Consider the following 27,722-nt stretch of genomic DNA (forward strand, 5'->3'; position numbering starts at 1 on the left):
TCTGCTGTTTGCGGACGATGTTGTTCTGTTGGCTTCAACAAATCAGGACCTTCAGCTGCTCTGGGGCAGTTTGCAGCCGAGTGTGTAGCGGCCGGGATGAGGATCAGCACCTCCAAATCTGAGGACCGGAAAAAGGTGGTTTCCCCTCTACGGGTCGGTGGGGAGTCTTTGCCTCAAGTGGAGGCATCTGTTCCGGATGCCTCCTGGTTGCCTCCCGCGGGAGGTGTTCCAGGCATGTCCTATTGGGACAAGGCCTCGTGGAAGGCCCAGGGCACGCTGGTGGGACTATGTCTCCGAGCTAGCCTGGTGTCGCCTCGGGGTCCCCCCAGAACAGCTGGAGGAGGTGTGCGTGGATCAAGAAGTTGGGGCGTCTCTGCTGGGACTGCTGCCCCCACGACCCGGCCCCCGGATAAAGTGGAAGAAAATGGATGGATGGATGGACGTTACTCACTATATTGGTCATGGATGAAGCTGAAGTGACGGGTCATGTAGTCCAGGGGTGGAAGATATAGCAAAAGCTGAATAAAAATAAAAATATTGTGGATCCACGTGCAACTTTACTACTGGGTCTATGTTAAAGACCTTATATATGATTTTTGTTGTTGTTTTGTTGTTGTTTGTCACTCTTATCCCGATTCTTCACAGGGATTGGTTTCTAAGCACGTTTCACAACTTAAAGGGAGCAATATTGTCACGGTAGCGCAAACAACAACAACCACCACCCTGCTAGGTCATGATTGATAAAAAGGGTTTCGAATAAGAAACTCAAAGATCTGTTTTCACAAATGTCAGCTTTTACACTGTTCTCGATTACCAATTTTACTACTGAAATATACTTACAATTCAGTCACAGGGCCTCTAACTTGTCTAATTGTTGTAATGTGAATCACCATTTACCTTTTATACCAAAACACTACCACTGTATCTTTAAGTTTCATGTAGCTGAGCGGGACAGCTTGATATATGGTCTTTTTGATGACATTGGATTGTGTCGCGGGGAGGAGCTGTGTACAGTGTGCTGACGCCTGGTTAAACGAGGTGTGGTCTGTCGGGGCACTTTCACTTTCAGCTCCTGTTGCCAAGTCACATTATGAAATTACCTCCTGAACGTCCTCCCTCTAAAATCGTCTCTCCCAGCTCTGCAGCAGCAGTACCATGTGGCATTCGTGGCCACTGTTCTCCTTCGTTTCCCCATGTTTACATTCGCCACATTCTGCTCTCTATGTTGGGAATGAATTTCTTATCCTGTAAACGGCATGATTCATGAAAGCCCCCCCCCCCCACCTTACACCGGTATTACAGTGGCTCGGGGTGAGGCGAAGGTGGCGGCGATGCGTCGTAAGCGGTCCCGTGCATCAGCATGACACAAGTGTTTAATAAATCCTATTTGCATTAGCATATTAATTAGAACCGCCACATCCTCTCTGCCACATGGCCGCCCATTCATGCGCTCCTATTTGTGGCGCCAACAACAAATCTCTGTGTGTTTGGGTTTTTTTTTCGTTTTTTTTTTCACCCAGACTCCTCCTGTCATTTCCCAAACACCCTTCAATGAAAAATGAAGAGTTACTTGATATGCATTATAAATAGCCGCGTCGTGATTGGAGCAGAGCCGCTTCTCCGAGAAGCTCTTCCGTATAGCAACAACCCCCTCTCACCCCTCCTTCGCAGCCCACACTCGTCTCACTGGAAACCCCCTACTTCCTTAGCCCCCCTCACCACCACCCCCACCCCCCACCCTTTCCCTCCACGGTGTCTTTGCCACCTTCCCAGATTACCCACAATGCACCAGCTGCTGCCACTGGCCGCGCAGAGGTGACTGTCGCTGGTTGTCCTGGCTCCATCGGGGGTCTCACTCTCACTCTCCCTCTCCCTCTCTCTCTCTCTCTCTCTCTCGGTCCTCGCTGCATCTGGATGTAGTCGTCATGGTAACAGCAGCAGCAGCACCAGCTCTCAGGCCCCTCCCCTCCCTCCCTCCCTCCCTCCCCCCGGCTCTGTGTGTCTCCGTGGCGACAGGGAGCGCTTCCTTTGGTTTTTTAAGCTTGACCTGATTCGGATTCTGCGCGGCGCCTCGTCTGCCACGCTGCTCCGGCATGAGACAAACCAAAAAAAAAGAAAAAAAAGGAGAGGGTTTTCGAAGAACTTTAAAATCACACATCAAAGCATCAAACGAGGGAGGGACTCGCTGTTCTTCAAAGACACTTTCCCATTTGTTTCTCTGTGGCTAAACGTGCTACTTGCAGTTGATTTAGACAACACAAGGAGAGAAAACACCTTTATTTTAGTTAATGCAAGTCCATTTAGGATGAGCATATGTCCCGTTTTTGGTTGCACTGTGCACTTATATAGAAGTAGTCATACTTAAATGGGGTCCAGTGTAAAAAAAAAAAGTCTAAAAAAGGAAGAAAGAAAAATAACATCATTGCTGCATTTTTGTTTTTGGCTCCCATATTGCACTTGCATTTTTAAATGTATTATGTTGCATCACCAAGGAAAACAATCCAGTGCATTTAGATAAAGCTATCAACCTGCGCATAAAAATGGCAAGAATTTATCAAACCAAAAACATCGATTGATTATTTTTCGAGAACACTTGCCATTTGTGTTTGTATCTACAGCATTAGGCAATGCAAGGTATGCTTTTCTTCTGCTCCCTATTATTATTAGCTTCACACACTGCCCTTGCTTCATTCATGTTTTTTTAAAATTCCATAACACATCAAGCATTTTGTAAAGAAGACTATTTACCACTGCTGTTATACTATATCAACACACATGGTAATTGCTATGGCCTGTATGTACTATTTAACACAGCACCCTACTTGCTCTTTCTTCTAATCATCGCCTCGGTCCTGTCCCTGCTCACTGCTCGTGTTCTCCAGGGAAAGACGTGGTGGGGGGGGGGGGGGTTCTGTGAGAGAGGAAGAAAGAAGAATCATGAAAGAGTCTTCAAGTACACGCCCTCCTCCATCACTGTACATCGCGCCCTGAGCCTTTCCACTTTCCCCTTCTCACACCCCCACTTCAGCAAATCCTCCTTTGGCTGGATTTTTGAACAAAGATATCAGCCTCCTTTTGTGGCACAAACACTGACGCAGGCGGATCCTAAACGCTTCGCCGTACATTTCCTGTTCCCGCGCGTTATTAAAAAATGTGGGCAACAGACTAGACAGCCACATATGAGTCACATTCCGCGATACATAAAAGATCCGAGCTCAATATACAGCTGCTAACTGCCATTGTAATGCAAATGATTTGGAGATAAAATGTGCCTCTTGTTTAATTGGTGGAATTGTGTAGATTCTGGCGTCGCTGTTTGCACATTGGTATTCAGGCTGACAGTGGGAGTGACTGACAGACGTGATTGACAGTTCACTCTCCAGACTGTCTGTGGCTTTGAATACCTGCTGTCAGTGGATTATGATCCCTGAGACGGGCTGCGCTGCCCCGACTCAAAGCTTTTTATGCTGTGTAAACAGAGGGGAAAGATACACGGGTAAAAGTTTACAGTGCAATATGAGTACATTTTTAAAAAGCACAACATATAGGTTGCCATAACAACTATGAACAACTTTCCCGACTGCAACAAGTGCTCAAACTTTTACTACAACAACTGCTACAATCAATGTGGCTTGTTTTACATTTGGGTTACATTTTTGTAATCTTTAGTACTGTACTATGTCTGGTTATTGGCAATGTTGGCTGTACTATATTCATCTAGGTATCTGGTTTGCATCATTACTATGGCTCCAGGAAATGAGATAAAATTCCACACTGTTAGAAGTAATGGTAGAATAAGTAAATTTTTCCCTAATTTGTGCCATTAAATTCAAGAAATGTGTCCATGAGGTAAGTTATTTAACAATTTAAGATCATAAAAAGATTCAATTGCGCTCACAATTAGACAAAATCTTAATTGACAGATTCAAATCAAATTCAAATCAAGGACAAATATACTTTTTTTCAGGAAGATTTCACTTATTTCTAGATTTTAGAGTTTTTGCAGTGCAATATTTAACTGTCCAGAATAGAAACAGTGTTAGGGAGAATACTTTGAAAGTGGTATTAAGTTGCTGAATACTGAATACTTGCCTCAAAAATGTATTTTGTAACGTATTCCATTACTTTGTCTAATCAGAGTACTGTATTCTGAATACTTTGAATACTTTGAGAGTACTTTCACATTGATTGTCATTATATTTATGCATAAATATGGCGTATAATTACAAAAATGAAGACTACGATTGTTGGAACACCTGTTATAAACTCACTTACCATTAATTAGGAACTTAAAGGGGCTAGATGCAAGTTGGTCATTTTATACTCACTACTGCCACCTCAGGTCATACGTGTAACTGCACCTTCTATATTAAGCTCATGCAACAAGTTTTTGAGTGACAGTGTAAAATTTTAGAGGCAGTTGTGGTGAATAGGTCTGGGCTCATTCTACACATTAGGACATGGCTGGAACATGTGGGGGGGGGGGGGATACCTTATTTAAACATTTTTTAAACTCCATATAGTCCCTTTAAAAACTCTCATGGCAAAAGGAGCAGCAGATGCAGCATCATGTGACACATTTGCAGTGTTTGTATGAACTGTGGCGTAAGATGTTTTAAATCTTTATTTTATTTTAGGAGGAAACAGCTCATTATTAATTGGGATATATTCCATTGATATTTGTAATAACTGTATTCTAAATACTCTCAAATGAAATACATGTATATAGTTACTCTCCAACACTGACTGCGATAATGTTATTATTGTTATTGTAACATTATATGATTTCAACATAGTGCGTTACACTAAATGAAATCAGAAACAGTAAGCAAACAAAGCTAAAAGGGAACAAAATTAGGAAAACTGTGACTAAAATTAAACTTTTGCTCACTTTTGTTTTAGCCTGTGTGAAAGACTGAAGTGATATCGTGTTATTTTGTGGCTTCTTTTGTTGATACACTGTGCAGCCCTTTTGCACACTCTACACAACGATTTAACACATATATATTTCTTTACACGTGATCTGTCATAAAAATAGTTATTTTACAAATCTCATGCCTTTCTCAGCCTGTCACTGTACTGTGTCCCTGCGGCCGCACCTGTTGTTCTCTCTGAAAAACCTGCTCCTTCCTCCCCTTTTAGTCTAATAATACCCTTTTCTCCCGCCGCGTGCTGTCATGTTTCTGTGCGCCAGATTTGGACTGTGATATGAATATATTTTGATATGTGATATATGCCTTCAGGCGAGAGGATTCAGCAGGAAAAAATAGCTGTGACAGAGTGTGCCTTGATCAGATTAGCCTTTTTTAATTCGATCTGTTCGCTGCATTTGGACCACGCTATGGTTTATTCAGCAGCAACTCATTGTCGTTTCTCTGCCATTTGCGAGCTTTAAATATTCCCCCCATAACATTAATATTTCACATGCATAATTAGTTGCCTTGTTGTGGCTTCATCAGTTCATTGTTTTTTTTCATCTGTCCCTGCAGTGGAGGTGGCCGACCAGCAGAGGGTGCTGAGAGCGGGATGCCTCGTGTCTGGGGTTCACACTCCACCGATCAGGAGAAACAGCAAACTGGCCACGTTAGGACGCCTCTTCAAGCCCTGGAAATGGAGGAAAAAGAAAAACGAAAAGCTGAAGCAAAGTTCAACAGGTAAGGATCACATTTGAGCGTGCAACAGGCAGCCACGCATGCGCAAAGTGAAATAAAAGCTGCTTGAGTTCTTATAAAAAAAAACATACATATACAACGTATTCAGTACTACATACCGTATATACTAATATGTTAAAATTGCAAAACGAGGCCTTCAGAACTGGGACAAAATTTCCATTAACCTCTTAACTCCCGCCTGAACCGAAAGGATCTTTTTCCTCACGTCATCAGATTTTTTTTCCCATCATTTTTTTGTTGGGTATTCAATTCATTTTAGTAACTTTTTTGTCATTTTTTTTGTCATTTTTTGTCACATTTTTGTCATTTTTTCATCATTTTTTTGTCACATTTTTGTCACATTTTTATCAGTTTTGTATTTTTTTGTAACATTTTGTCACATTTTTGTCGTTTTTTGTCACATTTTTGTCATTTTTTCGTCCATTTTTTAATCAATTTTTTGTCGTTTTTTGTCACATTTTTGTCATTTTGTCGTCAATTTTTTGTCAATTTCTTGTCAATTTCTTGTGACATTTTTGCCACTTTTTCATCAATTTTTGGTCACTTTTTTGTCAATGTTCTCTCACTTTTTTTGTCACATTTCCATCATTGTTTTCGTCTCAGTTTTGTCGCTATTTTCACAGCTTTTTTCCTGAAGCTTTTGGACTGGGGTAAAGCCAAACTGGAGAAAACGTGCTCGGTTCAGGTGGGAGTTAAGGGGTTAAAAAGTTTGCATTTGTTTTAGTTGAAAAGCATGCCCCTGAATTATGTCACGGTAAAAGCGAAAGTAAAGGTAGTAAAGGATTTGTGAAATTCTCTGTATTCTCTCCCTTAATTTCGATCATCGCGAATAATCGTTGAATCGCAATATTCTTCCTCACAATAATCGTGACTCAAATATTTAGAATCGTCCCTCCTTTGATTACTCCGGCAAGTAAGTTATAATCTAGTTGCAGTCACAAATATGATCTGACTCTCTCCCTTAATAAATGCTTTTTTACACCAGATGAAAAGAATGCTAATTTCCCCTGTCATTCAGTGGGCTGTCAATGAATCATCCACCGATTCAATGTGTAAACGGATAAGCAACAAGCGGACAAAAACACAAGGCCGTTAGACCAGGGTTTTTCTCTATCACTGCTATTGAAATAGTAGCTGGAGCGAGAACATGTACAAAATGTCCTCTGTGTAATGGCTTGATTATATCTATAGTAATTTAATAATGCCTTAGACCTGTATTGTGCATTCAAGATAAATTACCCCGCATTCTTCATCTTCTCTTTCGTTACTAATGCTCCTACGACTGAATAAGATCTTGTGCAGCAGCATAAGGCATTGTATCAATACATTTATGTGTAGTGTCCTGAATCAGTCTAACTGCATTATAAAAGGTTTGGTGTGCCCGAAAAAAGCTTGGTCAAGTTTACTTCAAGAATTTGGAAGCATTGGCGCTTCTGCTTATACAGTATGTGTAAAAAAATGTATGATGTAACTTTTTCCTACTTTTCTTGCTATATATATTTTTTTTCCTTTTAATACTATCCACCAGGATTCTTTGTCCTTAAAGTTAAATAGTTTACCATTTTTCCATACTGTGATATGTTCTTGCCTGAGCTTAGATTAGTTGACACGTGCCTGTCTGGTCTGTGTGCGTACCCGTGGAAGAGCTTGGTCGCTTCCAACTTCACCCCGTTTGGAGCTATAGGAATATACAGGGAGAGGTCAAATGCTAACAACATCTTTGGTCTTTTTGCGTGACTGAGAGCACACAGTTCTTTCATACTGAGATATGTTCTTGCCTGAGCTTAGATGAGTTGATACCTGTCTGGTCTGTGTGCGTGCCTGTGGAAGAGCGTGGTAGCTTCCAACTTCACCCCGTTTGGAGCTATAGGAATACATTAGGAGAGGCCAAATGCTAACAACATCTCTGGTCTTTTTGTGTGACTGAGGGCACGCATAAGGACCAGACAGGTACATATCAACTCATCTGAGATCAAGTAAGAACATATCTCAGTATGGAAAAACGTTGAACTATTCCTTTAATAAGCCTGAATGAATGAATAAATGTAGCTACAGGTGCCCTGAGTGTCTTGCCCAAATGCTTTACCACTGAGCGGCTATGGTTCACATTTATTATAGTAAAATAGATTGCACTAAACCTTCATGGCACTACGACATTTGTGCAGTCTTTCAAACACAGCCAGTTTCAGAATGTAAATAAAAGATTTATTGTTCTAATGTTTTCCCCTATATTTTTCTGAATATCTATATACTGCCTGGATTGAACTAACTGTTTTGATCTGGGGTTGCTGCAATTTGTCAGGTCTAGGTTCAGTAACACTATATGTGCCCAAAGATCTCATTCAGGTATATGTGCAGCTGAATGAGATCAGCTGACGACCTGAACATCCTGAATGACCAGGTTACTCCATCGATGGATTTCTTCTTCCCTGATGGCACAGGCATATTCCATGATGACAATACCAGGAGAGTCCAGATCTTAACCCCATTGAGAATCTTTAGGATACACTGGTCACACTCTCCCATCATCAATACAAGATCTTGGTGAAAACTAAATCACTGGATCTTTTAACATGCCACCGCGCAGGTGTGCTGCATAATCATTCAATAATAGGTAATGATATAATATAATATGCCTGGATTGTTGTATGTGTAGGTTCAGACATCTGTAAGAATGCAGTATTTTCAAAGATTTTCCTCAGAAGTGTTAATTAGCGTAAAACCACTGCATTAGAGACAAGTGGACACCGCACAAAATGGCCTCATCACTTCACTCTGATGGACTCCTCTGTGAAACGGGACCAGTTTCAGACACAGGCCATGATTTGATTAGCTCCGTGCTCTAATTGCATTGTTCTGACTGCAGAGCCGCCTATGCACATGTAATGAATTGATATTGACTTACGCTCTATCTTCCCGCTCATAGATGTAGCATTATCCAGCGGTCTTCTGTGCCATGACCACACCTCCCCGACCCAGGGCTGCTGCTCAGACGGAACGGTCCTGCTCGGGGGATTTGGGGGCTCTCTCGGTGCAAGCCTCACAGTGAGCAGTGTGGAGTACCTCGGGCCAGACGAGGACCATCTCTCTCCAGGTACAGCCCAACACATAAAGATACAAGAGGCACAATATGGTCGGAATTTGGAAACTGCAAGTGTACAAGCATAGACAAGTAGGGCTGGGTACTGTTACATTTTATTTCAATACCAGTACTTTAACGATACTTGGTTTTCAATACTGATACCTGAACAATACTTTTTTGATACCTATACTAAAATATCTGTCATATAGAACCATAAAACAGAAGCCCATAAAATACTATTTCTTTTAAATTTGTATCATTTATTTGAGGTAAAACAATTCAAGAAAACTTGCTTTATTGCTGTCCCTGGACGAACAGGCATCAAAACTTGGATCCAAAGAGAAATGTATTTTTTCTGTGCCTGCTTTCGATACTTTTATTTCTTCGATACCATACTGGCATCGCTTAACACGGTGGTTCATGAATAAAAGGTTTGGTACTGATACCCAGCCAGCTCTACAAACAAGAGTGTAACTGCAACCAGTAGAGGGCAGCAGAGACTACAGAGTTGCTGAATAATGTCTGTGTAAATAACTTAGTATTTGTAATGTATTATTTTAAATACAATACTAATGATTGCTTGTTTGATTTTTGCTTCATGATAATAATAATACCCTTTGAATGACTTACCTCACCATGTTGTAAATGCTTAATCATTAGCAAAAAACAGTGTCAAACCTTTGTTGGTAATAAGAAGTAATATTTTCACCATCTCCACATTGTTTACATGCTGTATTATGAAATAGACAGCAACAGCTTGCTACGGCCCATAATTGGATGAGGGTGGGACAAAAGGGCATGAGAACAGTCTGGTGCTGTAGCAGTGACAAAACAGTGGTTTATGTAATATATCCAGATGGCATCAGAACACAAAAGTTTGTACATTTGAAAATAATAAATATGTCTGGTGACAGATATCTTCATCAAAGCTCATCCAATAGTCACACTTGGTCTGTGTTGTGCCTCTGCCTGTTGCAGTGGCCAGCCCCCTGCAGGATGGAGGGTGTGTGGAGGAGAACATGGGTCTGTCAGAGGAGGCCCGGGCCGATGAGGTGCACCCAGCGGGAGAGCTCTGTGATGGGCTTCAGGATGGCGCAGACTCAGGGGATGTCCCACCAGAGCAGGACGTCCCAACGGGAACATCACCTCCACAAGTACCTCCCAAACTGGTGTCCCAGCACAGCTCAGGGGAAGGTGGGTTTATTTTCTTTTCTTCTATTTTCTGTTGTATTTCTTTAAATCTTTTTAGTTTGTTTCTCAACACGTCTCAGTGCTCCGACTGATATCATGGTGCTCATGGTGCTCTTCTTCTCTGGGAAGCGCTCATTTTATCATTCAAATTTCCTTCAGTGAGAGGCCTGTCTGACCATAGTTGCTTTAGCCTTCATGCATTCTTTGCTGGCTATTGGGCTGCAACTAACGATTATTTTGGGCATCAATTTCAAATACTTTAGGATTGCTTCAGTATTAAATGTGAATTGTAATGTTCAAACTTTTCACTTCATAAAAAAAAGGGACACCACTTGAGGGGATGTTGATGGAGTAAACTTGAAATGAGTGTTTGTAAGAGTGCTAATTCTGCTTTCTGAACAGAATTAATGAACCTTAGAATGTACAAAACACTACATAGCATAACCTCACTGTAAAAACAAAGTCGTTTTTCATTAAAAATACAACATTTTCATGTCATTTTTGCTCCATATGAGTTTGTGTTTACCAGAAAACGATTAATCAATTACTGAAATCGATTAGTTGTCAATTAATCGATTAGTTGTCAATTAATCGATTAGTTGTTTCAGCCCGAGCTGGCAACAATGGCGTTTGTGGTCACATTGTGGTTGTGAGTTTCCTTTACTTTAAAGATATTGCGTAAACATACACTGCTTGACCAAAAAGTCGCCACCTTGATTTAACTAAGTGTTCTGATCTGGAGTTGCTGCAGTTGGCCAGGTCGAAGTTCAGCAACACTAGTGTATGTGCCGAAAGAATGAGAATGAGACACAATTTTCACACATGGATTGGTCACCACATTGAGAATCTTTGGGATATGCTGGAGAAGGCTTTGCTCAGGGGTCACATTGCAACACTGGATCTTTGAAATTGCAGAAGTGTATTGAAACAATGCTACAGTCAATGTATGCTGTAATCAAAGCTAAATGCGGTCCAACAGTGTAAAATACCAGTATTATTATGTCTAAGAATTGAATAACACATGAACTAATTCTTTTTGGGTCTTCTAACTGTATGGCATCTCTCTCATCTGTCTGTTAGACTCTGGGCCCATGTCGCTGCCCGCACATCTGCCAAACTCCTACCTCCAGCCCAAAGAGCCGCCGCCCCGGGCCTCTGAATCCATGGCGACAATGCCCCTGCCTTTAAGAGGGCCCCTAGGCAACCCCTCGGGCTCCCCACATCTCAACATGATCCACCCTCCCATGCCCCCTAGCTGCATCATGGAGGAACTGCAAAGAGCGTTCGCCTCGAAGAACAGACAGGAGAGGTGAGGCGCAGACACAAACACAAACGCTCAAGTTCATGGGGGCTTCCTTGAGATTAAATTTCATGAACATAGACATTTGCTTAATCCATTTATGACAGACTAAAAATAGATCATTACTGAAGCTGCCATTAAATATTCAGTCAGAAAGTCTTGCAACCTCAGCTATCATCATCATTATCTAGCTCAATGGTTTTCACACTGTGATACTTAATACTAATTTTGTTTATGGTTCAGTTGGCCCTAATGTATACAAGTTAATGTAGACGTTTCTCTGAATTAGACATGGTTTACACCCAGTGTCGTCCAATTTAGTCTATTTTTGACCGTTTTTAGACCCGGTATAGTCTGATTTGATCTAGATAAGGGGTCTCCAACAGATGATGATTCATCTCGGCCCCTGACTTGTAGAGCACAAATTCCTGAATACCGGTATCTAAAAAACAAACAAACAAATTTAAGTCTCTTGTCTATTCCTGTGCGTAGTTACTAAAAAGTTCATAAAAAAAAAAGGAAAGCATTCCGCGTGTGTCCAGCAGAGGGCACTGACATAAAAAGAGATCAGGATATAAACAACACATTATAACCATGTGGTAAACGGACAGTCGGCCCCAGGGCAGCAGTGGCTACAATTAATTGTAAAGTGCAATACAAGTGTAAGTCATTTTATGAGGCTCAATATTATTCATTTATTGAAAAAGTTTCCTCAATAGTATTTTCCCAATAAAACATATTTTACTGGAGCTTTTGTTTTTAGACCCCGGCAATACACTCTCGATATATTTTGGCCCCCAGGGTAATTTACCTGGAGACCCCGATCTAGATCTAGGCCTAAAATATTTTGAGGTGGTACTTGGTGTGAAAGGTTTGTGCACCACTGATCTAGATAATTTATGAGACTGTTATATTGAATGAATGATGACAGTGAAATGCCTATTTTTAGAAGATAGAAACGCTAGGTGAGGATGCAGGGATGAAGTAATATTTCTATAGTTTAAATTCAGAAGCCAAGAACATTATTCCATCTATGTAGGCCTGTAACAATAGTTACTATATCGACTATCGAAAACAATATATAGTATTTATTGTCAGTACATTTATTTACATTTTTCCTTATACTTGAACAAAGTAAATTGTGTTTGTTTGAGATTAATTTTAATAGCAAATCATGTGTTATAAAGGATATGTTACTTCATACTTCCTGAGGGATGGTTGAGATTTTTTTTTTTTTTACTTCAGTGGCATCAAGTGTTCCACGATAATACCGTTTATCGCAATATTTTCCTGCCTCGATATGTCAAACTTCAAATGTTGTTATTGTGACAGGCCTACATCTATGCCGAGATAATAAAGTCTAACTTAGTTAACCTACACCTTTACTCTCAGTGTCCATCAGGGGTGTGAGCAGAGTCTGTGGTGCTCGGACGGCCGGCTGTCCCGCTCCTGCAGCTCTGAGAACCAGCACTCGGGGCATCTCGGTGGGGGCTGTGTAGGGGGGTCAGACTGGCCCAAGAAGGAGGCAGAAGAGAACAAGGAGAACGTTCGGCTGGACCAGTGCTTCTCCTTCACCTCAGGCCTGCCCAGCGACCTGGACGGCTGGAACGAGTCGGTCATCTCTGGTCAGTATTTTACATTATCATAACTTTATTGATTATTACTAAAATGATGCCCTGCTGACTTAGAATAACATTTTCTATGTGCATAACTTCAAATCATGACAATGCCGCCCAAAAAGTGACTTCCTGTTTCGATCCAGTACGCCAAAATAAAAGCACACAGCTTGTCTCATTGATTAGTTTACTTACTTTACTTGTAACATTACAAGAATATAATTAAATACACACATTATAAGTGTTTTGCCTGTTAATAGTTAGGCAGAAAGAAGGTTGAACTAATGAACTGCTGAAATAATGAATAAGATGGTTCTTTTATTTTGGTGTGCTGGATCGAAACAGGAAGTCACTTCTTGGGCGGCGTTATGATTTCAAGTTATGCACATAGAAAATTTTGCTTGATGTTGTGGATATTAATTACCTTTTACCCTGGACGGGCCCAGGATTGTCTGCAGGGTAACATTTGTCAACTGTTGTGCTTTTCAAATTGTTGCTTCAAACAGGACTCACTGTTATTGTTTTCACCGATAACCTAGTTTGTGTATTTAGTGCGTGTATTCTTGTGCTTTTGGCAACTTGAAGTGCGATGAGCAGACTATAGCCTTCACACCCTCCTTCACAAGTTTTCTATTTTGCGTGTTAAACTTGAGCGCTAAACTTGTTTGTTGCAGGCACACTTCCTCGCAGGTTAAGGAAGGAGCTGCTGGCTGTGAAACTACGAAACCGACCGAGCAAACAAGAGCTGGAGGACAGGAACATTTTCCCTGCAAGGAGCGACCAAGAGCGCCAAGAAATCCGCCAACAGATCGAGATGAAGCTCGCCAAGTAAGTAGTAGTGTCCTCACCATGTGTCCATCCGTGGGTTTTGGGTAGACCTCGTAAATCTACATGGTCAAATAAGGAAGGAAGGAAGTAACAGTTGTACTTTTGTGATTGGTCGCATTTGCTACGACGCTGAAACCTAAATTGGAAGAGAAACTCGCAAACCTCCTGTTGCAAATTATGGATATTTTCCCACAAATCTTTGGAGTATAGTTTACGCTGCACTACACTAATGACTCACACAGCTATTTTACAAATCTATTCTAGTAGTTTATTTAGCCATGATAGTTTGAAGTCACATTACTTTGACTCATGCAAAAGTTGTCCCATGTAATGATGAACGTGTACGGTGTTTCAAAACACAATTTCCTTGTAGATGGGAAGCTTGAATTCTCATTTGCATCTTTGTTGCATAAGCGTTCACAGTAGGTGGAGGTGGGTGCAAAGAGATTATCATAGTTGATTTATGCTGCACAGTCTGCTGCTGCTCAGAGCTTTGAGAGAACAGTCAAGTCTTTATACCGACTAACCCACGAGACACTCTGTCAGAGGTGCTCTACTTTAGACTTCATCTCATCATGTTTTAGACTTAACATGATGTGCTGATTTAGAAAACGCTAAAATCCTGATTGACTGTGGTTTGATATGGATTTCCAGGACATTAGCATTAGCCAACTAGCCAAATACTGTTACAATTTCACTCCTAGTATAGGAAGGAAACATCATCCACCAAGTCAACTAGTCAGGGCAGCTGGGTGGGGACTTGTTGATTGGGGGCTTCCACCCACTCTCAACAGGCCACTATACACTCTGGCTTTTTTAGATAGGGTATACAAATTGGACATGCCATTGATCTAATATCGATAACAAATAGTGGATAGTAATGACAACAAGGAAGTGGCAAGATGGCAGAATATGAAGTCCAATATGACTATAATATGAAATCGGACATTCATCCACTGATAATGACAAGAATGACAATTGTTATGATAAATAACAATAACTACTAATTACATTTATTACTATTTTTTATTAGCAAGCTGTGTTAATGATATGAAATGGTCAAACCTCCTTGCCAGTGCTGCAAAAGTCTGTTGATTGTATGTTTACAATTGTAACAACAGTAGGATAAAACTTATCTCACAAATACATATAGGTATATATTTGTGTTCTGAAACTGACATAGAATACTCAGAAAGGATTGTATTTTGTTTATTTAATGTAAATGTAAAAGTAATGTATAACTGTAGCATCATGTATTGCAAATGTAAAGTACATGAACAAGGGGTAGCAAACAAACAAACAAAGTATACCTATATGTATATACAGGGTGTCCGCGGGGCATTAAAAATCATTTAGCCAAAATCAAGGCTTTGAATGTCATTAAAAAGCATTACATTACATTAAAATTGGCATCAAATCTATATGTACTGGAAAATTATGACATTTCTCAACAATGTTTACTGTATAAATTCATAGAAAATACCAAAATAATGGTCTAAAACATATCCAGTTGCCTCATCTTTTGCTTGAAAATTGCCGGTTTTGTCCAAATCTCTTTCCTCTGTTTGAAGAAATGTTTGCGTTTCTCAAGAAATGGATTATGCGCAGATTTTGTTCTACGTTTGCCGCATTAAAATATAGTATTTGGCCATTAGAAAGCGCTAAATTTCACTTGCTTCTGATATAATTTTACAGTCAATTAATATATTAATTACAATATGTCTTGTAAACTCATTAAAAGTGGCTTGTAACATTTGAAAAAGAGTAAAGAAATAGCCCAGCCATCACGCATAAACATGTGTAATATTAAATGGCTTAGTTTAACTGAGTCGTTAAAGTCTGTGACTGAAACTAAAATAATTTCAAACCAAGTCATAAATTTGAGAAAAATACTGCAATTGATGTGCTGAAATAGCGTAGAAAGTATCTAAGAACCTAAATAAAACAGAAGAATAGATAGTTGTATAGCTAGATAAAGAGTAGATAAAGGGGCAAGTGAAGTATACCACATTTAGATCTATTTTTATGCTGTGTCGTCTTTTTCGAGACTGCTTTGAGTAACTCTATGCTGAGCAGGGAGTCATTTCCCCAAAGGTGTCGATTTAAAGTACGGGAAGTGTTCCTCTTAAATAAATGCTCAGTGTAGCGAAAGGTGGTTTTTACTGGAAAAAAGATCACATGCCATTACCAAGCATGCACTTTTGACATCACCTCCTGTGAGAGAAGCAGAACTAGGTCTCAGAGCTTTGTAAGGGGAACAAGTTACATAGACACGACCTCCTTCCAAGAAACAGGCTGGAATGAGACGCTGAAAGAAGATCTGTTTTTGTCCAGGGTAAAGACTAGACGTCCACAGCCCTGCACTGTTCGTATGTGTCACAGGACTGGAGCGGTTTCACACATTGTCTCAAACAGGGGCACGGCACGCCATTGCATAACACACAGCTGAGCCATTACTCTTCCAGACTTCTCCCTCCTCTCCTATTCAAATCTGCGTTCATTTTTCATTCTTTGAGGCGACGGTGAATACTCTCTCGCCGAGCTATATTTAGATTTCCGGGGGAAAAAATAAAGGTGTCATATTATCACGAAGTAAGAGATAACGCATGGGTGCAACAACGCTCTGCATATAAGTGAAATGGAGCCTGAAGGTGGCTTGTGTTAGGAACTGCAGTCTTTTACAGACACTGCGGTGGAGGCAGTCCCTTTATGTGAATGTTTATGTTACAAATAAAAAACATGTTAATCACAGAAAAATGTATGCATAGACGGCTGAGCAACAAGCAGGGCTAATGAAGAAGAGTTAATGTGAGCTTTGTAATTGTGTAGAAACAGCATTGTAACCAAAAGTGTAATAGTGTGAAAAATATGGGAATTATCCTAATCCTAACCTGTGATTAGAGTGTCAGTAAATGATCAGGAAACATTGTATTTTCTTGGTCACATGGAAACCTGGCTGTTATCTATAATTACATTACATGCTATTTCCATCCCATTATCATGTCAATACTGTGCTGTAAAGTAATAATACTTGTTTTAGTAAATCCATATCAAACTGATTAGGATACGTATTGCATTTCAAAAGTCGAGGTAACCAACTTGTGATAAAGTTAAAAAAAAATAAGTCGCCATAGCAACAGATGCAAGAATCTTCTAATGTACAGTGAAGCTAAATATAGCGTCCAGCAACAGTCTATTTTAATGTCTCGCCTCATGAAAAAAAAGAAAGAGAATAGAAAGAGAGAAAAGAATAAAGCGAATGTACTGTATGTTTGAACATGGCAATCTTCATCCATTAAATGAAAACATATTCAACAATATCACTGTAATTCATGCATTTGACTTGCATGTTAAATGAAACAAATACATTGCTTTTGTATTTTGTATTGATATCATTTTACATTTCCTTTCCCACCTATGGAGCTTCCTCATTGCAAAGTCTAAGCCCAGTTGTTTTGTGTAAATGTTCAAAGTTTGAATAAACTATGTGGACGACTAAGAATCTGCTTTGTTTTACAAAACTCAGACCTTTAAGTAGTTGTATTTTTAAATTATTATATAGCGTACATCAATCCCAAATCTAAAACCTTCTCGACTGGATCTTACAGCCAGGAGGCCAGAGTAACGCCTCATTTTAAAGCTTAGGTTAATGGATCTTTTTCCTTACGTTGTTGCTGTGTTGTCATGGTCACTTTTTTCATCTCATCTTTCCCACTTTTTTGTTGAGTTTTTGTAATTTTTTTGCTGCACTTTCATCTCTTTTTGTCATTTTTCCCCCCATGTTTTTGTGGCATTTTTGTTGCATTTTCATCCTTGTTTTCTTCTCGTTTTTGACGTTTTTACCAGAAGCTTTTAGATTTGGGCAGTCCAAACTGGAGAAAAAGTGCTCGGTTCAGGTTGGGGTTAAGAGGTTAACGAAAAATAAAATCTGGCAATATTATAATCACAGAGACCACGCCCAGTCTAGTTTTAACAAAAATAGAAATTCCCCTCACAATATTCCCAAAATAGCTCAAAGGTCGCCATTGCGCACCAGCGTCTAGAGATAGAGATTTCCTGTTTACCATGAATCCAGAAATGGCCTTTTCATGTTCACGTATTACTGGCACACTGCACCATTTTGGAGGGAAACCCAGTCTAAAAATAGCTCTGGCGTGTAGGAGGAGGAGGACAGTGAGCGAAGGAAAAAAAAAAAAAAAAGCACATTTCCCCCTGGGCGTACGAACTGAATAGCAAAACAATCCATCACTTTATGCCTGTGGAGTTAGCGCATGGCTCCCAGCTTGAATTGAGAATACGATATCAGCGAGTCCATGAGAGAAACTCCACTGTTAAATGGAGCGTTGGTGGAGCGGAAAGTCTACGGCGTTCGAGTTTGATAATGACATCTCGTCTGATCATCGAGGCACGAGTGACAGATGACCTTTCTATCTTTAGCCCTTTCGCTGACGGACTGTGTTGTTGCTAATCTTGGCCTGTTCAATAATGCACACTCCCTCGCTCTCGCCGCAAAACGTGTTGTCGGGATTCACGCCAGCAGAAATAATCGTCGCCGACTGCAGAACGTAGCCTTACGAGAGTGAAAGAAACCTCCAGAATAGAACGAGCTGATTGTGGCTTTGAACAAATGGCAGCAAAAACACAAAAGAGGAACAAGTTGACACTCCGCACGCCCACTTTGCATATCCCTTTGTTACACTCTAGTCCTCTTCCCATCTCCGCTTTGTTTGGCGAGAGTCTTTTTTTTGTTTTTAGCCTGACTTTGTTTTATCATCATGAGTGGGTAAGAAGACACCCTAATGCGTCATCCTCCTCGTGGTATTCTGGGGATACCGTATATTCCTTGAAATCAGACACCCGATACGGATGCGGAGAACAAGTGGTTTGGGATGGTGCAGTCAGTGAGTCAACACGTTGTGTACCCAACACATCCTGTATCGGGGGGTGGGCAACTTCGCTCAGTCAAAAGATGGGGGTCCCAGCAGGTGTTTAGATCTGTGCTGTGGGCAATAATACAGTTTCTCAAATCATCTAAAGGTTATATGCTTGAGGACAGATTCGGCTTGTTGCTTAGCCCTGTCCTAGAGCTTAGATTTCTGGGATTTCTTCAAATGGGGATCTTACAGTGTAAAATACTGGAGATAGCCTACAATAAAGGCGTTCGGACACTACTTTGTGTCAACCTCTCACCCCCCCGCCTGAAACCGAACGCATTTTCTCCAGTTCGGCTTTACCCAAACCTAAAAGGTTCTCAACTGGAGAGCAACAGCGTAATGCCTCATTTGAAAGCTAAGACCAACTAAGGTGATCGTAACTTTGTCGCCACGTTTTTGTCGCCATGTTTTGTCGCAATGTTTTTGTCGCCACATTTTTGAAGCGTTTTTTTTTTCATGTTTTCGTCTCTTTTTTTCTTGTGTTTTTAATGCATTTTTGTCAATTTTTTGTGTCACTTTTTGTTGCATTTTTGTCACTTTTTTGTCATATTTTTCTCACTTTTTTGTTGTTTTTGTTACTTTTCTGGGACGTTTTTTGTCACTTTTTGTTGCCTTTTTGTCATGTTTTTGTGTCACTTTTTTGTTGCATTTTTGTCTCTTTTTTGTGATGCTTTCGTCACGTTTTTGTCACTTTTTGACATGTTTTCGTTACATTTTTCTCACTTTTTTGTCATGTTTTTGTTGCTTTTTTGTTACTTTTCTGGCACATTTTTTGTCGCTTTTTTGCTGCCTTTTTGACATGTTTTTGTGTCACTCTTTTGTTGGATTGTTGTCACTTTTTTGTCATGTTTTTGTTACTTTTTTGTTGCCTTTTCGTGATTTTTTTGTCACTTTTTTTGCCATGTTTTCATCACGTTTCTGTTGGGTTTTCATCCTCGTTTTTGTCATGTTTTCATTGCGTTTTTGTTGGCGTTTCATCCTCGTTTTTGGCGCTATTTTTAAGCTTTTGTTTGGAAGCAGAAAATGTGCTTGGTTCAGGTGGGGGTTAAGAGGTTAAATGTTTTTACCAGTAAGAACATGGCAGTTGTTCCACAGCTCCTATATTGTTCATATCGTTCTATATTGTTGTTACATAATGGTCTTTTAACAATGTTTGCTTGTACCCCCTAACATGGCCGACTTCCAACCCAAACTGTATCGTGTGAAAGGTGCTGTGAGGATTTGCCTATAATCCCTCTCTAAAGGAGGCTGCAAGATTAGCCAAAATTCCAAATTGATTGGTCGCAATTTGAATAAGAATGTCCACAAGTCTCCTTGAGTCCGCATATGTTAGGCCTGCTGTATGGAACTCTACAAACATATTCTTAATTGCTTGTGATTCTTGCATTAGTCTTGCAGCTTTTATTTCTGAAATGCTAATGCTACTGGACGTGTTGAAAATGTGCGCTGTGATCTGAATCTTGCTAATTTTATCAAAAGCGTGATACTTTTCTTTTTTTTCCCTCCTACAAATCGTTCCACCTAGTTTTTTAATAGTCTGGAACTCCCACTAATGAAGAAAACATGTGCCTCTGAAAATAGCAGCTCAAATGAGGATGCCCACAGCCCTCGTCGTGATGGTAAGATCCCCACTAATGGGTTGCTAGGGAGAAAAGACACCACCAGCGCTGTTGCTATGGTAACGCCACTCAATAACAAAGATCGCACAGTATCCGCCAGGGTTTTGCCAGTGATTTTCTGTTTCATCTCTTTAAAAGGTAATGGAGTCAACGCTGAGGGGACTCGCTTTAGCTTTGTGTTTGTTTTGCAAAGCTTCGGTTGCCGCTTTGAACGTGACTGACTTGATCTCAGGTGATCAAGAAGTGGTTCTGCAGCGGAGCAAGGCATTCCTCCTGATGCTGAAAAGATACGATTACTCTAGGATGGCCGGGAATATTCAATTTACAAATAGATATCACATTAAAATGGGAAACAATTGGGATTTAGTTATTACGATTTTTGCGCCACAGTTTGGACAGGACAGCGTAGTGTGGAAAAGAGTGAAGAATAGGAAGAGACATTCAGCAAACTCTTAAGCAATCTGCACGTAAACAATATGTAATTTAAATTTGGACATGCTGGGTCAGTACATTTTTACCCCTTAACCCCCACCATAACCGAGCACATTTTCTCCATTTCAGCATTACCCAAATCTAAAAGCTTCTTGACCCGAGGACTTTACAGCGTATAGGCCAGGGTAACGCCTCATTTGAAAGCTAAGGGCCTACAAAACTCATCTAGGCTCCTTCCTTGTTTCTGTTGTCAAGTTTTTGTCAAATTTGTTGCCTTTTTGTCGCGTTTTTGTCACGTTCTAATTGCTTTTATGTGACGTTTTGCCCGCATTTCGTTTTTTAGTGTAATGTGACGGTCACAACGGTTCCACTGTGCAGTAGTGCAGGGCAGAAGTGGAAAATAATGACCTCAATTGAGGCCCCGTCCCTCTGTGTGCGAACCACTAAACACTAAGCCACTGTGAGACTGGGATTTAGGACTACTACTAGTCTATTTCCCAACTTTTAAAAAATGGTAAATGGCAAATGGTCACATTCTCTCGCCTCTAGTTCCTGACCCACAGTTTGGGAACCGCTGATTTAAAACTAACCGAAACCTGCACCTGATGGTTATTTCTGTCTGACCTCTGAAAATTAGCCTGAGTAACCCAATTTGTTTTAGACTGTGCACATTCAGAGAACCAGAGTTACTGTAAGTAACTGAGCGCATGAGAACCGTGTAGATTCAACTCATCTTGGAGACAAATAGGCCCATAAAAATGCATCGATTAATCAGGGAAAAAACACCGTAGTTTGACTGAGATGCGGGGCCTTTGCGGCTGTGCGGGCCCTGAGCAACTTGCATTCTATCCATGGGTCTCAAGTGACATTAGGACCACTGGTTGACCCAATTAACAATTTTAAACAAATCATTGAATCTGTTAAATAGACAGTATCTGCCTGAAACCCATGGAAAGGCTACGTCCTGTTTTAACGATGACCATAAACAAGCTTAAATCGTGCCTTGTTTTAGCATTTTTGCATCTCTCGCGGCTCATTAAAGTTCTCCGGGGAGCATTACTGAATAATTACTCACTGTGGTGTATTCTTGGATGCCTAGTCACATGTGCTAATTAACAGAGGCAGATTTGTTAGTGTGTTTGACTCATTACATGCACTGACAATGTTAGGAACAGCTAAAAATAGCACAAGCTGTAAATTCCAGTAAACAGTGGGTTACCTCAGGCCGAGGAAGACAGGAGAAATTCTTTAGTACAGGCCTGTGTGATATTCTGACTGTGATGGAAATTACATGTTGTTTTTGAGATTTAGCAACTCCAATTAAATTCAAACAGGCTTGTATTTTCTTTTATTTCCTTGTAAAAATCAAAACCTCAACATCAGACGGTGGTCAATGTAGTGAAACATTCATTTGTGTGCGTTTTGCATAGGTTTAAACCGAGCAACCGCACTGTTTTTAAGCTTGGGACTGTCATGCGAGCTCTGCTTACATTATAATGTGTCAATATTACTTAACATGAGTCCTTAAAGTCCACATGTAAATTTGCCTAAATGTAGCTAAGGTTGGTGTTTACAGGTAGGAAAGGCCACACAACAACAAGCACAATGACAATAGACATGAAATGGTTAGTAAAAAAAACAAACGCAAAATAACAGTAAGTAAACATTATAAACAAAACAACACAGACAAATAAGAAAGTACAAAATACAAAATGGTACACACTGTTGGTAAAAATCTACATGTGTCAACTCAAGAGGAAGAAGCATCCCTGGTCTACTAAATAACAAGCACAAAATTATGTTAATGTTCAAGGCAGTTGCAAATATAATAATGCATTAAATCTCATATTGTGCAGCCGGATCAGAACCTAACTACATAGATATTGCACAAACATATTCTTTATAAATGTGGAAGATCTCATTGCCTTTTATCTTTACAGTATATTTACAGTAGTATCAAAAGAGTCATGTGACTGGCACGTTTCCAGTCCTCTGAGTTTGACCTAACTTTGATGCTGTACTGGACACATCTATAAAGTGTCCTGTGTTCTGTCGGAGAAGGGCAGAGAGAGCCTGCTGTGCTGTGGCATTATGCCCTCTCTGCCCTTCTGAGGTGTGCTACGGGACGGCCCGCTCGCTGCCCGCACTGCTGCATTTATAATTCATACAAAGTGGAGTTCACACAGAGGAGACTTTGGGCATTGGATTCCTTTGGAGCCCTTTGAACGGGATGTAACGGGACAAACATAAAACAATTAAGGTTTAAAGAGGTACACAATGATGGGACTGGAAGTTTTTTGACTGTTATTAATATGATCCTTTTGTCAGACTATTTCAATGAATGTTTTACGAGCTTATTGATTAACTTACATACAAACATAATTGCTTATTTGATGTGTGATTGCCTGCTTCTTTAAACCTCATATGAAACAACAGAAGCTACAGGACATTAAGAGGAGCTCACATATTTTTTATACTGCATGCATGGGCGAATTATCTAAAGTTTATTGGGGATGCTGTATTACTGAGTGGGCTGGCCTCCCTCCCCAGAACAACTTGAAACTTTGCTGGGAGCAGGACAACTCATCTCCATGGCGATGCTGCTGCTTTGCTTTCAACACAGATAGCCAAACCTACATGAACTCCTCTTCTAAATGCTGCAAAGACAGTAATGTTGGTGTCTAGCTGAGCAATAGGAGTATATTTGGTCACCGACAGTGTTGGTTTAAATACTTAAAGTTATGACATCGGGTTGACAGGCTAATATTTAAGTTAAGTTTATAGGGGAGGTTAGATTAGAAAATAGGAGTCGACTTTGCTAGAACCAGACGTACACAATTAACAGTGAAAAATAAGCACATTGGATAAAAGTGCAGTTTGATAACATTTATAACCAACCATGTGTGTGCCCCTTTCACAGTTTAGGAAATGTGTTTAACCCCCCATTGCCCCTATGTTGGGGTTGTGTGGTTATATAAAGCCTCCTCTGCCAAAGCAGTTTTGTGTCATCCTCACACACTGGAGTAAATGGTACAGAAGAGATCTTATTTTAAGGCTGTAAATAAGTCTTTCGCAGCTTCAAGCCACCGCTACCATGGCAACCTCATTAAAGTGGCAACAAGTGACAAGATGGAGGAAATGTGTGGGATGGTAATGTCTTTTCAAAGGAGGACAGAGAATGAAAAAGAACAATATATTGCCTAATTTGGAATACATTCTGGAAAGGAAAGTCCTGGGATATTACTGTTTTTTGGTCTTGTCTGTTTGAGTTATACAGTAATAAGCGTGTGGCTTTAAGAGAAAGGCTCCAGTGTTTATAAAATTAGATTATGTAACAGGTGTATATTTATTGTGCATTGTGTTTTATCATCAACTATAAGAGGAAAGCAAAGCAGTATGTATTTTGTATGTGTTCCGCTATATTTCTTACATACAAGACACTTCCCTTTGTCAAAGTCGCCTTATCATTCACCAAAATGGTTGAAATCCAGAGAAAGCGTGACTTGCAGCCTAATCCAGAGCTTACCTCATGGTCGTGTGAGTGTTGTGCTACTAGCCCAGTAGAGGAGCAGCCAGCACAGCAGCAGACAGGCAGGGAGGGGTTGGGGAAGCCTCTGACGCTCCGCCCAGAGCTCATCGTGTATGCAGTAACCAGGGAGACTAGGGCAGCCCATCCTCACGACTCACTTCAAAAGCTCCCGTCGCGCCGGACTCGTAGTAAAAAGCCAGAGCAAGCGGCTCGGGAGAGGAGCTTCAAGCAGGGGAGAGCAGATTTGGAGATGCTCTTTTGTGCCTTAATACAGCGGACATCAGCTCTTTTGTAAAACTATCCAGATGTGGGGAGTGCCTCTGCCCAAGTATCACAGCCGTGGTTTGGATGCCAGATGGAGACATAGGAGATTCCTCTGCCGGACACGTACCATTAGGAAAAAATTTGCACTGAAGCCATAGAAGAAAGGGGGACTGCACTTCCAGAGTCCAAGCATGGTTCAAAACGTGGTTCTGGTGTTTCTCCGCAGGCGGCTGAGCCAGAGACCAAACGTGGAAGAGCTGGAGAGTCGGAACATCCTCAAACGTAAGTTATTAAGAAACCTTCTCTTTCGTGTATTTTGTACTTGTGTATAAACCTGTCTGAATAATGACAGATTTATACACAAAGTATAGTGTTACAATAAAAATGTTTTAGCTTTATGTGGTACATAATTCAGTGTTCCTGCCTGGGTGCACACTGTTCACTGCGTACAGGTGAAGTGTGGGGCATTAAAATTGCATGCCAGCCCCTGCTTCGAGACCTACATACAGTGTTTTCATATACTATGTGCTTTGGCGGAAGGATTTAAGTCAATATTTTCGGTGGTTTAAACACTTTTTTCTCATTTGATTTCAGAGAGGAACGATCAAACCGAACAAGAGGAGAGACGGGAGATAAAGCAGAGACTAAATAGAAAGGTAGGACCACCCCGATGTGATTTTTAAAAACCTAAGCATAGATATTATAAGTTTGTGTAAATAATACAAATACAAAAGTGTGATTATTATTTGTGAATGTTTACATCACATAATATCGTCTTTATATCTATTTTTCTGCAGTTAAACCAGCGGCCAACAGTTGACGAGCTGCGAGACAGAAAGATTTTAATCCGTTTTAGTGACTATGTGGAAGTGGCCAAAGCTCAGGACTATGACAGGAGAGCGGACAAGCCCTGGACACGGCTCTCGGCAGCGGACAAGGTGGGTGTCAGCCCTTAACACTTGTGTGACGCTGCTACATAGGCCCAGCATGGGAAAGAGCATGTCAAAGTCCTAACCGATAAATCCATGAATTCAACCCCAATCTTATCAATCTACTCCATATGTTTCATCCGCTGTTGATTACATTTTGCTTTCTCACGAAGCCCTGTTGGATCATCAGGACTAACGATCCTCTCTTTCCCTCAGGCGGCAATCAGAAAAGAGCTGAACGAATTCAAAAGCACTGAGATGGAGGTGCACGCATCCAGCAAACATCTAACCAGGTCAGTGGACTGTACACGGTTGTAGTATGTGTCTGATTGCATGTATGCATCATCTATTCTTAGCTGCAGAGGGTTATTTTTAGCTCCCCTCACTTGCCGGAGAGCAGTGCGTTGCTAAAGATAGATGGGAGTGTGGCTGGTGCGGGGGCAAGGGCTGTGGAGAGTGTCCTTAGGGGCTCTCCATCAGCCAAGCAATAACAGATGATACGCCAGAGTGTCCTTGGGTTAGCATGTTCAAGATGCTAGAGGGACACAATAACAAAGAACTGTGGCCAAGAGCGCAAGAAAAGCTGCTCTTTATGTTATGAGCACGGGGCTATTATTAGAATCGTGACGCGATGAAAATCTGAGGTTACAACTGAGCAGTGAAGGACACCCAGCTTTTACTCTGTGCTTGTCACATGCATTAACAATATTGTCCTCTGTTTGTTATTGTAGGTTCCACCGGCCGTGAAGCAGGATTTTCTTCTGTGAAGAAATGCTGGTCAGTTTTTCTGAGGCTGTCGAAGATCGCTCAGAGCTGACGGTTCAAAGAGCCTGGAGCTGCTTGTCTTCAGTGCGTCTTTAGCATTCGTCCAGTGCCCTTAGCTGCTGTAGCTACACTATGGAGGCAGGGTCGGGTGAAGAAGAATGGTCCGTGGCAGTGTGTCCTGGAGACTACTTTAAGTGACCACTTGAATGATGGAATGAAGGCGCCTCTGTCTCTGAGGAGCAGAGGTTTACAGTATTGTCAGTGTTGTTCATTTTGTACTATTTCATGGACTCCTGTGACGAGGCGCGTGAACCGTGTAGTGGACGAAGTTGTGCATGTGAGCAGCTTCACTTTTCTTACTGAATAATGTGTCACTGGGACTGTGTCTGCACTGTGCAGTCTGGGACGGGGACAGGGTTTATATGAACTGTACATACAGTATGGCAATGAATGGGACAGTGTCAATGTCTTCACTGAAAAGAGAGTACCTTTGTAAGCACCACTTGTCTTCAAAATACAAGATCTTTTGTACGAAATGTGTGTCTTTCTTAAACTTTTAGTTCAGTTGCAATACAAACACGTTTAAAATGCAATAGGTTTTCCATAACATACTGACATACGGAAGAACAGATTATTTATACAACAGAAACTAAAACATAAAATCCGAACATTAACATTAACAATTGTATGAAAACTTAATAATAAAATACCAGATATATTATTCTGAATAAAAATCCCCCGTCCGTTGTGTCATTGAGGGCCTTACAGAAGTGAAACGCCTAGTGGGATTTCTCACTTCAAAACCTGGTTGCATCAGGAAAAAACAGGGCATGCAGACCCCTCTTGACGCTCTGGACCTCTCCCTCGTGCTACAAACACAGGAAACAGAAGACAGTGTAAAAGAGGGGCTCGGAAACGTGTAATGAGTTATGAAGTCAATGAAATTTATATCAAGCTACTAATGAATTCCCAAAGATGAATAAAATATCTATGTGAATACAAACACATTCTAGGTATACTACAAAATGTAATTACCTGCAAGTGCATTTATGAAAGTAGAAAATAAATTTAAAAAATAGATACAGTCTGAAACTAGGACTTTAACCACACATTTGAATACAAGGTTCAGGTTTAGGTCCTGTAGAACACTCACCATTTCATTGAGCAGCCGGTCCTGAGCTGACTTCATGTCCTTTCTTACCAGACACATCTGTAAATAGAGCAGAGGTGGCTTTGTTCAGTACAGGGTCTAACAAGAGATGAGCTGAACACGTGGCACCATGGGTATAGAGAATGTGCTCTTTCTGGTTTAGAAAACAACAATCACAAAACAAGCTTAGTTATAATTCTACGTAAAATGTACTTCAGCACGTTCACCTCTTCATGCAAAGACAGACAAATCCTATCTTTGAAAACAATAATAATAATAACAATAATAATAATTTAAAAAAGACATTTGTTGGTCTGAAGCGATAATTATGCAGCTATTATTAACATGCAGGCAACACATTTATATGAGGCTGTAACTGTGAAGCGCTCAAACCTGGGATGTGAAAACTCG

General features: G+C 40.6%; 1 protein-coding gene across 1 annotated transcript in view; it reads left to right on the top strand.

The window, feature by feature from the left end:
- phactr3a (phosphatase and actin regulator 3a) overlaps positions 1-26,691 on the top strand; it is a 56,445-nt gene extending 29,754 nt beyond the window's left edge. The window contains exons 2-12 of the mRNA XM_079558604.1: positions 5,490-5,654; positions 8,599-8,766; positions 9,733-9,948; positions 11,026-11,254; positions 12,638-12,870; positions 13,536-13,689; positions 24,694-24,749; positions 25,062-25,123; positions 25,265-25,405; positions 25,613-25,689; positions 26,128-26,691. Of these exons, the coding sequence (XP_079414730.1) occupies positions 5,490-5,654; positions 8,599-8,766; positions 9,733-9,948; positions 11,026-11,254; positions 12,638-12,870; positions 13,536-13,689; positions 24,694-24,749; positions 25,062-25,123; positions 25,265-25,405; positions 25,613-25,689; positions 26,128-26,143 (1,517 nt within the window). The 3' untranslated portion in view covers positions 26,144-26,691. The remainder of the gene's footprint in view (positions 1-5,489; positions 5,655-8,598; positions 8,767-9,732; positions 9,949-11,025; positions 11,255-12,637; positions 12,871-13,535; positions 13,690-24,693; positions 24,750-25,061; positions 25,124-25,264; positions 25,406-25,612; positions 25,690-26,127) is intronic.
- The last annotated feature ends 1,031 nt before the right edge of the window (positions 26,692-27,722 follow it).

The sequence above is a fragment of the Gobius niger genome (assembly GCF_951799975.1).
Source record: "Gobius niger genome assembly, chromosome: 6".
Taxonomy (NCBI): domain Eukaryota; kingdom Metazoa; phylum Chordata; class Actinopteri; order Gobiiformes; family Gobiidae; genus Gobius; species Gobius niger.